This window comes from Barbatula barbatula (genome assembly GCF_947034865.1).
Source record: "Barbatula barbatula genome assembly, chromosome: 12".
Taxonomy (NCBI): Eukaryota; Metazoa; Chordata; class Actinopteri; order Cypriniformes; family Nemacheilidae; genus Barbatula; species Barbatula barbatula.
In genome coordinates this window covers 1,443,182-1,456,508 of record NC_136775.1, presented here as the reverse complement: position 1 = coordinate 1,456,508, position 13,327 = coordinate 1,443,182, and the positions used below count along the sequence as shown (strand labels likewise).

The 13,327-nt window shown below is 37.7% G+C and overlaps 1 protein-coding gene across 1 annotated transcript; it reads right to left on the bottom strand.

Annotated features, from left to right (window-relative positions):
* Window positions 1–553: 553 nt before the first annotated feature.
* Window positions 554–9,495, bottom strand: LOC306901302 (uncharacterized protein). Its single transcript, XM_079468981.1, has 3 exons — window positions 9,457–9,495; window positions 6,986–7,985; window positions 554–2,782 (listed from the first exon to the last, which is right to left on the bottom strand). The coding sequence occupies exons 2-3, from the start codon at window positions 7,963–7,965 to the stop codon at window positions 1,774–1,776; spliced, it is 1,989 nt and encodes a 662-aa protein (XP_079325107.1). The 5' UTR covers window positions 7,966–7,985; window positions 9,457–9,495; the 3' UTR covers window positions 554–1,773.
* Between the last annotated feature and the right edge of the window lie 3,832 nt (window positions 9,496–13,327).

The window sequence follows — 13,327 nt, the reverse complement described above, 5'->3', positions numbered from 1 at the left end:
TTATTAGTTATAATGACTTTAGTGTTAATGCAGCACTAACTATTTTTTCTGCATTATACTACCTATTAAGTATGAAACCGTATTATAAAGAGTTAGCGGTATATTATATTTAAATCGTTTACTAAAGAGTTTAAGTAGCTTTAGTGCATCATATAGTTTTGAAATCCTCAAATGCAATGGAATTAAACATGCATGCTTTGGTATATTTTGACAAAATAAAAGTCTTATGTTCAGCTGAAGGCAAAGTAGCCTAAACTAACTTTTGAAGAAATCCAAACTGCTGTTGCTGAAAGGCAGAGTGTGGTGGAAATGACACAATAAAGTTTATGTAAAACTCCCTTCCGTGTATTTGTGACGACTTAAACGTTCATCCACTAGTTTAAATACATAATAGACTCTGGAAACTGTAGCTAATATTAAAACGTGCCCTGGATCTTCAATGAGGAACAATTGTGCACATGCGTGTGTATGTTTCTGTATGTTCATTATGTTCCAGGACAATAACCCTGTGTAAATATTTGTCATGTTTATTACAGAGACAGGAGATTAGAGCTTAATTGTTGTTATGAACAGAAAGGAAATATGCCATAAACATTTTACGACATAACCCGGGATGAATAGAGACACACCTACAGCACAATATGATGTTCTGATGTTTTTCATATAACCACAACGTATAAAGCTTAAGAGATGCTCACTGTCTCTCATAAACATACGACAACAATATACATTTCATTTACATTTGTAATTACATTCTCATAAATTTAGCACGTAAAAGTGAAGTGTGTCATTCTTGTCACAGTATACAATTGTGAAAAAGCCAGAACTCTTAAAGTCCCCCTTCGTGTTATTGGTTTGTTAAACTGATGGCGGGCCACGACTCACACTAACCAGTTTATTCTGTGTCATAATGGTCACCATTCACAAAAAACAATCCCACAACCTCTCAGGCTCTTAACATTTCTGATGTGCTTTCTTCTAGGTCTTATCCCGGGACTGAAGAAGCTTCAATCATGCAGTTTTTCATCAGACACATTTACATTTGAGCATATTCTGTTAATGCTCATAGTGTCGGCGAATGGGACTTTAATCTATGAGCCGTATGAATGAATCAACGCCCTCCTTCGTCCTGTTTGTACGGAGGGAAGTGAATAATGGGTACAAGTAATTGTTATGTATACTGAATAAACACTCCGCGCAAAACGTGATCATAGTGAGTTTCTCCTCTGTTTGCACACACACAATTCAATCTCTTTGTGTCCACAAGATTTCAGCCCTGCGTTTTTCTTCCCGTAGTAAGATAACAGGTCCACATGAATTCTGATGTTTTGGCATTCTCAGCTCAATCGTACGCTCCCTCATCCTCCCAGGAAGAAAAGAAGTGTTTTCCGAATGTCATCCATGTAAAAATACATTGTCTCCCGTAGGGTTGCTCATATTGACCGTTTAACCGATTGACCGCTCAACAGGCTCCAGACTGTCCCGACATCAGGTAACCATGATACATTATTACTTTGGACTGAGGTAGGCCGGTAATTTTTATTTAACTGAAAACACTTTCTGACTCATTTCGAAGTCTGTGTCCGCCGGATGTCGAAGGCGTAGGCCTATGCGGCCGTCAAACGCAACCTCGAGCATGCATTTTTATTTAATTCCGATTTAATATTAAAATCTTATCAATCAACGGTAAATGTTCGGATAACTAGCATCGGTTCTCGGTTAGGGAAATTAACCGCATTGAGCATCCCTAGTCTCCCGGTCTGCCATTGTTCGTCAAACTGCGTTGACCTCTTGTGGTTTCGGCAGGACGGTTTTCTCCGTTTCAGAAGGTTTCTTCTTTTTCGAACTCCAGAGGACCTGCGGACGCCTGCATTTATTCCAAACCCCCCTCACCATGGCGCCCAACGCGTTCCTCACGGCAGCAGACGTGAAGTAAAAAATAAGAGGATCCAAACAAGCGTTGAACGTGCTGAGCAGCAGTGCTTTGTCCCGCCACTCCGGGCTCTTCTTCATAACGAAGCCGACCACGTGAGAGACGTTGTATGGTCCGAAACACAGAGCGAAGACTAACAAGGTGCCCAAAGCCAGACCAATGGCCCGCAGCTTCCTGCGCCGCCCGATGTTGGGCAGCCGCGAGAGGATGCGGATGAAGTTAATGTAGCAGAAGCTGCAGATGAGGAACGGGATGCAGAAGAGAACGATACACAGCTCCAGACGGATGGGAAGAAGGATCTGAAGCTGAGCGTCCGTGAAGCCCTCGTAGCAGATGTTCCGGGGCGCCGATCCCTTTCCGGGCGGATTGTAGTAAGGCATGATGTAGACGATGCTGAGGTGGAGCACGGAGAACAGCCAGATGAAGATGCTGGCGAACACGGCGTAGATGGGTCGTCTTCTCAGCGAGTGTTGGATGGGGAAGGCCACACCGAGGTAACGCTCCACGCTCACCGCCGTCAAGAAGAAGGTGCTGTTGTAGATGGTCATGTAGAATACAAAGCCCGACAGAGGACACAGAAAGTAGGGCATGTTCCATATCATGTCATCGGCCACCTCTTGCATCTTGAATGGGAGGACGAGCAGGAAGAGGAGGTCTGAGATGGTGAGGTTGAGGAGGAGGATGTCGATGGGGGCCGGCTTCTTCCAAACCTTGCAGCAGAACGTGTAGAAGGCCAGAACGTTGGCGGGGAAACCGGTGATGAAGGTGATGATGTAGACGGAGAGACACAGATTAAACTCACACTCCTGCATGCTTGTTCTGTTCCACGTGGTGAATGACCGAATGGACCTTCATTCATTCACGATTAACTGCAAATCACATTGACAAGAAGTGTTTTGTCATAATTTGATAATCGATTAATGAAAGAAGATAATGTTATTCTGTTCTTGTTATAGATTAATTTAAGGCATTAAATGTTGGAAATGGAAATTCCAATTCGTTTGTTAAGATATAGTCTTTAAAACTCTTTTTTTTTTGTCATAATACAGTTTCCAGCCAACAAACCTTCAGATATTTATTTTCACTCTTAGTATTGGAAATTTTCATCGTATGAACAAAATCTACAATAGTTTGAAGTTTACTTCCATCTCCGTTATTTCATCAATGAGAGGAATGCAAAGCAAATCTGTTGCTTTCACTGTAAATTGTTGCTTAAATTGTTCTCATTACAGTTTCAGAAAAAATGTCAACAATGTCTCCAACTGAGCTCAGATTTGTCAAGTCAAATCCATATCATTTCACATTCCTTTTACACCTCGATACACTTCACGTGTTTCAACAACTGCACTCTCATTCGCTTCTGTTTTTATTCCTCCTCCCCACATGTCAAACAGAGAAAACAAGAATTCTCCACGTCCATAAAAAGAAAACTTACGCAAGCATCAAAATGTGAGACTCGTGCAAGAAGGGGAAACTCTTACCGCTGTGATGTGCAGAACTCCAGAAAGCATCCTTAGTGTCAGATCTACTGCTGACAAAGAGAACAACTCAACACGACCCAAAGCAGATCTTCATCTGTGCCTGTGTATTGATTCTGTGTTTTCAATATTAAGGTCTATCCTCTGACAACATCCGCATCAAATGTTTGTTTTCCATTTTCAATATGGAGCAGTGATAAGAGGATATTAATGAAAGAGCCGTGGATCTCTGAATCAGTCACCTGACGCTCTGTGTGTGTGTTCATGTGAGTCGAACGCTCTTATCTGACGCTTTCCGTTCATGTGTTTAAGGATGATGGGTGTGTGCCTGTAAACCGTTGGTGTTTCAATCTATCTGAAGTACCTGACAGTATTTAGCATGTACTGCCATTGTCAACCGTGGGAAAGTTCTCTGTTTCGTGTCTTATAAAACCAAGTAGTATCAATGTTTTTGGCCTTTGGCATATAAATGGATTAATACTTGACATCAACAGGTCTATTCTTTATTTTGTAATTAATGACATGGAAAAACCCTGCATGGGTCTTTCATCTTGACAGAAGTTAGGATTTCAGCACTTTCACAATCGCATAAACGTTATTACATCACACATACTGCAACAACGCTGTGTTTCAGCCACTTGATCTTTAATCTTAAAATGACTCATAAATGACTTTATTCATCTGGCAGTGCTTTGAGCAGAAGGGGTAATAATAATCTTGAAACATATTCAGATTAAATTTCAATTTACAAAACATGTTTTATTAAGTAAACAGTTTTTAATTAAAAACATATTTTTAACAATATAATTTAGAGTAAAAGAATTACATAAAAATGTTCAACTTTGAATAAAACATCAGATTATTTTCAATACATCGAAATACAACAGAATCATTTTGGATAACATGAACATCAGATTTGTGATTGCGAGTTTCAGTACCTGCTGTCATTACAAAGGGTCATGCCAGGGTTTAATGCTTTAAAGGATTTATTCTACTGAATTTGACGTTCATTAAAAAAACTTTATTCTAATTGGGAATGAAAAAGGAACATAGCATCACTTTCACAGTTAGTCTGTTTATTGTTCATTGTATTGTAATTGTATTGTGGATGATGGACCAATTTCATCACACTGGATCTTGGAGTCCCCGTAAGTGACATCACTATTTATTATCTGTTGTGGAAATAAAAACTCTGAGCCAAGAAGAAGAGGATGGTACAAAGAACAGATGACAATGACTGAAATCAAACATCCACATGAAATAATATTTGAATAGTCCCTTGTTGTTCCATCTGCTCACTTCCCAGGCATACAATGTTTGTTTAAACGGAATAGCTCACTTTATTATTTCTCATTTTAAACCAGCTGTTTGGTTGAAGGTCTACTAGTAACGCATGTATCGTGCAATCAGGTTTAGCTGGGAATTAAGAGTTTGGCTTTGTTTGTGGGTGGGTGGTGTGAGTATACTGTCCATGGTCAAGACTTCAACGTAACACTTCATTTTAGGGGGCAATTCTCACTTAAAAAGCACATATTCTACATCCCTAATCCTACCCTAAAACTACCTTACCAACTATTAATAATAGTTAATGGTTTGTTAACAGCGATTATTGCCCCCATACTGAGGTGTGACCGAATTTAAATATCAAAACAAACAAAAGCATGAGAAGCATTAGTGCCAAAAACAGATGCTGAACTTTCTGGCCACGTGTGAAAAAACAACATCATAAAAATGTTTTTCATGGCTGTGCTTCACCAAAATATTAAAATTATTTTGTTATAGCACCGCAGAATTAGTAGATAATTAAAATTAATAAAAATAGTTTGTTAAAATGTATAATAATAATAATAATTTAAAACATATATATATAATAATTGTAATAAATATTTATTTTTAAATAATAAAAATAACTTGTTGAAGTTGAAGATTGATAATACTTTTTGGAGTTTCCTGCATTTAAACTGAGGTTGATGTGTTCAAACTGATGTGTCTTCATTTTCTTCAAAATAATGTATATTAAATGTTAATTGTGCTGTTTAAATGCATGTTCTTTACTCATGATAAACGATTGTAGATGCGTCTTTGAATTCATCTCAACGTGACATTTTGTAACTTGCTGTCACCAGACATTAGCAGAACAGTTGTCATCACTTTACTCACAAATACAGGTAACAAATCTACTTCAATGTGAACAATCCTTATTTTAAAATTAGCAACCTTATTTGCATAATTTTATTCAGCTTTTAAGCATATGTCTTGTAGAAATCTGTCTTACAGAAAATAAAACTGAGTGCATGTTATAAACAAAATAACACAAACCTGTATATAAAAAAAATAATCTTGAAAGAACATACTGTACATCTTCTATTGCAAGACATATCGACATAATTCAAGATCAAATTACTAATATATACATACAGTCCAAAAACCATTTAGACCGTTGCAGAAAAACTTGACATTCAGTGTAATGGACACGACCTGCATGCTGCTGCCAAATCTCAAAGACAGTTTCAAAAACTTGTTTTGAGTCAATAAACTTAGACATAAATAACATTGTGCAAAAACACAAGCCAAAAATCAATCTATTCAAATAGTAAAAAAAATGTAGCAGGTTTTATTTTGCTTACAAATAATATTTCATGACTTGATCCAGGATTAAGTACATTATTATTAATTCACATGTTATTGTGAAATGTTACTATTAAAACCAACCTTGAGGAAACGCTTTCACTGGTTTTGTGTTTTTTGTGACCTGACTGGATTTGATATAGTTTTGAAAGGATTGTTCATTTGCACTTCAGAAACTGTGGCAGAGGATTCACACGAGGAACAGAATGCTGTTTAAAAGTTCAAGCGGGATGTCAGTAATGTGTAATGTCTGCATTCAAAAGTCAATCTTTTTAAAGATCTCAATATGGACTCAATAATTTCTCATTATTTTACCTCTACAATCCTCCACATTCTTCATAGATTTCGACACTTACAATCATTTTAAAGCTGCTTTGGAACAATGCAAATTGTGAAAAGCGCTATATAAATAAAATTGAATTGAATTGAATTGAATTTGTTTCACATTTTAGGATAAACATCTAAGATTTGATACTTCTATGAAACACTACTGGGAACTCCTGAGCGATGAAATACTGGAGGTAGCAACCTCAAAGCAATAACATTTTCCTATGGGATCTTATTCACTCTTTATAGTGATGTTGTTCTTTTATATACATCCAATAAGGTGTTGACACGGTGGGTTTCAGAATTGCATTCATTGATTTTGGACAGTTCTCTGTGGTGTGAGTTCGATCCTAGGTATTGCACGTACTCAGAAACAAATGTACAGTATACTGCAGTGTAGGTCACTTTGGATTAAAGCATCTGCCAAATGCGTAAATGTAATGTAATGGACTGATCCACATGTACTGACCATCCTCGACTTAAATCACTCAAATGTTGACACCAAGACTTTTGCGTATCTACGGTATAAATGAATAAAATATACAAAACAGATGCCAGAGATCCCAGTGCCTCTTCACATTTCACTTCTCTAGTCAAAATCTCTGGCTTGTGATGTTACGGAGAGCTATCGGTAGAGCTCTGAGTTCGCTCATCTGAGTTCAAACAGTTCAACAGGGGGCAGTAGAGAGTCGAGCGGCAGCAAAGTAACGACAGCCGCCTGACCACCTCTTTCAACACGTTATTGAACGTTCCTCTGAGTGCTGAAGAAGAGAAGTAGAATATGAACGGGTCGAGACACGCGTTAAATGTGCTGGTGAGGAGAGCATGCACTCGCCACTTGGGGCTGTAGCCGCCCACGTACCCCACCACATGAGATATATTGTAAGGTGTAAAACAGATAATAAAGACCAGCAGCGTCCCCAGCGCCATGCCGATGGCTCTCATGCGCTTCTTGGCATTGATGTTGGGTAGATTGGAGAGGATGTGGATGAACCTGATGTAGCAAAAGCAGCAGATGAGGAACGGCGCGCAGAACAGAACGGCGAAAAGCTCCAGACGCACCGGCAGGAGGATCTTCAACTGTTCAGCGCTAAAGTCCTCGTAGCAGGTGTTCCTCTTGGACGGGTCGGTGAAGTTGGGGTTTGAATGGTCGTGATATTGCATGATATAGACGATACTGCAGTGCGCAAGCGATATGATCCAGAAAAACACAACGGCTATCACAGCGTTTCTGGGGTTGCGTTTTAACTTGTATTTGATGGGGAAGGCCACTCCCAGATATCTCTCCACACTGATGGCCGTCAGATGGAAGGCGCTGTTGTAGATGGTGGAGTAGAAGACGAAACCCGACAGCGGACAGAGGAAGTACGGCAGAGTCCACTTCATGTTTGCCGCCTCCACCATACGAAACGGCAGGAAGAAGAGGAAGATCAGGTCGGATATGGTTAAGCTGAGTAGAAGGATATCTATAGGGGTGGATCTCTTGCGAATCTTCTGGAAGAAGGTGTAAAACGCCAAGATGTTGGCAGGAACACCTGTGATGAGAGTGAATCCGTACACTCCTAACACCAGATTACTGAGACTTGTTGTCCATGCCATTGCAATGGATGTGTGCCGACCTGAAAGAGAGAGAAAGAGAACGAAGATGTGATCAATTAAAGAAGTATTTTTAATAAATGAATGAAACGGCTTATGCCGTGTTTTGCATGCTCTCTTGTGAACAAACTTTGCCAGCAAAAAGAAGCCATACATATGCAAGCCTGTAGAAGCACACTTAAAAGCACTTGAATTCCCCAAAACTGAACTAAATTCAATTTGTTTGCCTACAGCTGCCGTGTTAAGAGCTGTTACACAATGGAGAGGCGGTGTCTGATGGCCCTCCAGATAGAGAAATACATGCGGTTGTGCATCTAAAGAGGCTCAACTGTTTAGCGAGTGTAAAGCAAGAGGGTCTTTCTGGGATTCTGGTGAGGGTAAAATGACTCTCCATTAATCTCTCTCGTAATATAATCAAATTCTATAAACAGATCTCTGAACGTCTCTGGTGAAATCAGTTTAGACACTTGCCAGGTCTCCATTGCACATTTGTGCAAACCTGAAGCGACATTTTCAAGATGTCAAATGTTGTTTTCCTGCATTCGGGCCATCATAGGATATTACTTAATGTGTAATCCTATCATTACATCCGAACACTTTCTCATTTCCTTAACCTCTAACCTACAACACCTCTAGTTTCAGCCTCGTTTGATATTCATTGACTATATTGGTCCACTTTAAAAGTATACTTTTAAGTATAGTACAGTAGTAAACTTTGAGGATACAACTAAGTGACCTCAGGGATATACTGACAGTTTACCGGATCAAAACTTGTAACACACTTTCTACAGTAAGTACACTTTAAAGTATACTCTACTCGTTAAGTCGTTTTTGTACTTCAAGTGTACTTGTAACCCATTGAAGCGGCTCTAATATAAAATCATTATCAATGTAAATATCATGTTGTTTTTGAAGGAACCAGTTTAACCTAAAGTAGACCTGAACAAACGAGAACCACAAACAAGAACTTTATGACAGTAAAGTATCTATTTTTAGAAGGTTGGTTAGTAGTTAATGGCAATAAAAATATACATAACGCATTTATTAAACCAAACAACTGTACTGTCACATATGAAACTGCATTATGATTCACACATATATACAGTGTGTTTAGATTAAAGATCAAACAGAGCGCAAGGAAACACATCATGAACCTTTAAAGAAACAGTAAATTAACTTCTTGAAAAGAAAAACGAAATTGGGAAAGAAATGTTTAAAGTGAAGTGATTGTAAATGTGATTTCCCGAATATAAGTTGACGCCAAATAATTGTTTGATGAATTTACTTATTTTAAAGGAACAGCTTAATATTTTGATATATACTGTGTGAATTTATTAATTTATTCGAAAAATGATATGACAAAAATTATGTTTACTTTAAGAGGCCATACTTAACACCAACCGTCATGAGCTGTGAAGGAAACCTGGTCAAGCAACACAGCCTTTGAAATATTACAGTCACAAAGAAAACTTTAGATGCAGATGTATTTCCTACCTTAATACTTCAGTCCAGAGTCACAGATGACTTTCTCTCTCTCTATCTCAAATGCGTCATGTGCTTCTTATAATGGGGTCATTGTGACATCGTACCAATAATGACAAAACAGGAAAGAAGCAACATTAACTTCTTGTTTTAATCTTAATACGGTTAAAATATACAACACAATATAACAACAAAAACATATTAAAATATGACACATTTTAACATTCTATTTTTCATGAACACAATGGGTTAACAATTTTAGGGTCATTTTGTAACGTTCATGTATATTAGAGCATGCATGACAATCTATTGTGGTACTGACTTTACCTACATCGCTTGTACATAAAGATTTGAAATATGGGCCTGTATTCTCAAAAATGCTCATTTTTGCATTGCATTTGAATGTAATTTACTCTTGCAAAACGCGCATTTTGCTGTTATGCTGGGTTCACACCAAATGCAAATTTAGCGTTTTGTGAGAGTAAATTACATTCAAAGTCAATGCAAATACGCGCGTTGATGCAAATTCGCAAGGTCCTGCTTGTACCTTTCTAAAGTTTCTGATAATAAGACAGTTAACTGCAACTAGACCGCAACACAAAAAAAACGTCTCACGTTTTCGAACATGAAAAGCGCGTTCTGTAAAAGTCAAATGTTGAAAACTGTCTTCCTACTATACTCTTATTTACAACTGCAAGCTTAAAATAGTGATTGATATATTGAGCTGTACGATTTTGTGGGATATTTAACATCGGTTGACTTCAACCCATATGAAGATATGCTGGGCTTTAATGGACTAGTTTGATGCACTTATGTATTTTGTTGCCAATGTTGTTATAATTGCTTCCAATGTTTCCTCATCTGTAAATCGCTTTGGATAAAAGCGTCTGCTAAATGACTAAATGTAAATGTGAAATGAAGATAAATACATAAAGTAACCTGCAATTAACATTTTCAAACAGAGATGGCGACAGAGATGCAAAAGTTAAAAATAGCAGTTTCAAAAATGGATTTACCATTATGCCAAAAATATAACAAATATGCATTTTGGCTTGGTTTCATACACTTTTAATTTAGTTCTAACAGTTAATTGACATAATTGAGCTGCTGGATCACATCCTACTTCACTCATAGCTGTAAAGGCTTTTCCACACCGGGACGTTTAAAGCCTCGTGACTATACAAAGGGTGCCAATGTCAGTGTACGCACCGATGCGCAAAACGCCAGGTGTAAAACGTCTTATTTTTATTTACGTTTTAGGGCTCGTTTTTTTGGTTTACGCGCTGCGTTAAAAACTGGCCGACCAATGAGATTGGTGCGTTTGTTCACCTGCCTGGAGCTGCTCATCGCCAATGAAAATCGTTCGGGTATAAACGGCGAAAACGTCTAAAAAAACACTGATAATAAGCGTGTGTGATTATCGCCTTGGTGTGGACAAGCCATTAGGCTATAAAAGTATATATTAACGTTAATATTAACGTCTCATCCGAAAGACAGTTATATTACTTCATGAACTCCCTGTTTCTTGGTTCATGGTGTCTGCCTCTGTACTGCCATCTTGTTACTCTTATCTAGGTTATAAATCACACTTATTCTTAAGTAAAAAATCATTTAAATTTGATAATATGAGTAAAATGTTGTACTGTTGGTAAATGTTGACATTTATCTACCCAAACGTCTTGCAAAACTCAAGATTGTACAATGGAGGGCAACCGTGGATTGTACACTACACTGTAATCTTTCACACTTTCAGTTTCCGTTTTTAACTCAATGTCTTTAACCATATATACAAATATAACTGTAACACTTTACAATAAAGTCTCATTGATTAACCTGTTAACAATAAGCAACATATTTTTTACAGCATTATCCATCTTTGTATTGTTTGTGTCTGTTAAAACAGGTACAATTTGTTGTTAATTTATTGTGCATCAAAAGAGGTTAACGGGAAGAAAAAACATAAATGCTATTCATGTGATGTAATGTAGTTTACATATGTAAACCAAATTTAAAGTGTTAACAGAAATTACTTTTTCTTCAGTTTGTTTTTTATCTTTACAAACTTGTATGGGATAAAAGATGTATGTGGAATGGCATTTGTATACAATAAAATTTCATTTTCCTCACATGCATCTTAAGCATAAACTCCTGTTTGAATACACATAACGGAAAAAGAGATCTAACAAATAAAATACAGTATAAAATCAATCAATCAATCAATCAATCAATCAATCAATCAAATGTTCTTTAGAAAATCTGAAAGTGTTGCCAGTAAATCGTGAGAAAGCATCACTTTTATTTTTGTGTGAACTTTGTGAATGTCAGTTAGATAATAACAGATTCAGCTCATGTCAGGCTGATGTGGGGTAAAGACCCACGGTGAAGGTGAAGGTACGAGGATGTTAAATGTGACGTGCTCATCATGACACAATGAAACATCTTCTGCTGCTGATCAGAGACTGCGGCTGTCAGCTCCGCCTCCCCCTGACATTTTAGCACATATAGTCTCTGATGGATGAATGGATGTGATAATCACACATCTCTGTTCTCGATCTCACCCTGTAATTACCCAGAAATCTGCTGGGCCTGCGAGGACTCTGAATGAGCAGGGAAATGTTTATCAAAACAGATTTGACCGACATTCGCCTGCGCACGGCGAAGACTATTACTGTTATTCATACCATGAGTGTGCGTCAGCAAAATTGAACTCCAAAACATCAACACTGAACTGCTGTCAGGTTTTGGACGTACAATTTTCCAAAAAACTTCTGTTTAGGCCTAACAATCACATAGCAACTATCAGACCGTCGCATTTTCCTCTCTCCCACATCAGAATGTCAGAAACATCAAAGACGGCTGCTAGGCGACCGGAACGGTAACATGCGCAACACGCAGCAACATCCCACAACATCAACTGTAGAAATATCCTCATAACCAGCCAGAAAACAACAGACTGCCTGACAACTCTTGAGCATACAAAAAAAACTTTTTAGACTGATGAGCACTTTCATCACTGATTTTGTAAGTCAAGGTGACTTTTTCATTTGGATTTCGGCCGACACTGTTCTGGAATAGACTATTTACAGTGTAGTCCAATTTAAGGGCTCATTATTGTAACGGATTCACATTCATCTAGCACCATCTTGTGGCATGTTTTTTGATCTGTTTAGCTTTTTCATGATTGACGTCAACTCAGCAGAAGATAGGCATGATAGATTTAATCAGGAGCTTCTATGAATAATATTTAGGTGAAGTGCAAAAAGTCTTACAACTGATATGTTAAGAAAGAGAAACAGATAAACAAAAATGTTATGCGGCCTGAAAGAAACTTCCCGTAGACTTCCACAAAGGATCTATAACTGTTGAGTAGTTATAATTTATTTTTATATGATTAATAAACAATAAAAAATGAATATAAAACCAATTATATAACCAAACACAGACTGTAAGTTAACGTCCGATGAAACCGTCTATATCAGTTGAGAGGCAACATGAACGACAAGAATCTACGCTTAAACTCTATATGATATTTTTAAAAAAACTGTCATTTGAATTTCTTTGCATTTGTCGGAAGTTCACAGGCTAAGACAGGATATCGTTCTTCAACAACACATGTTCAACTCAGGACGTGCGGCCAAGGTGTGATGCCAAGAATAGCCTAGGAAATAACTTCTGCTTAGTCTTGTGAGTACTTGAAATTACTGTAGATCGCTTGACTAAAACTAGGTCAGAGCAATTGATCTTTATAGAGAGAGGAGAGAGAGAGAGGAGAGAGAGAGAGAGAGAGAGATAAATAAATAAATAAATTAAATAAATAAATAAATTATAACTACTCAACAACGTGCCTTTAGAGCAAACCCAGAACTACACATATCTCGGTATA

Excerpts from the sequence above, each read along its gene's own strand:
- LOC306901302 (XM_079468981.1), bottom strand. The coding sequence starts at position 7,965 with ATGGCATGGACAACAAGTCTCAGTAATCTGGTGTTAGGAGTGTACGGA. Across the intron at positions 2,783-6,985 it reads AGCTCTACCGATAGCTCTCC|GTCCATTCGGTCATTCACCA; the intron begins GTAACATCACAA and ends GAATGAATGAAG.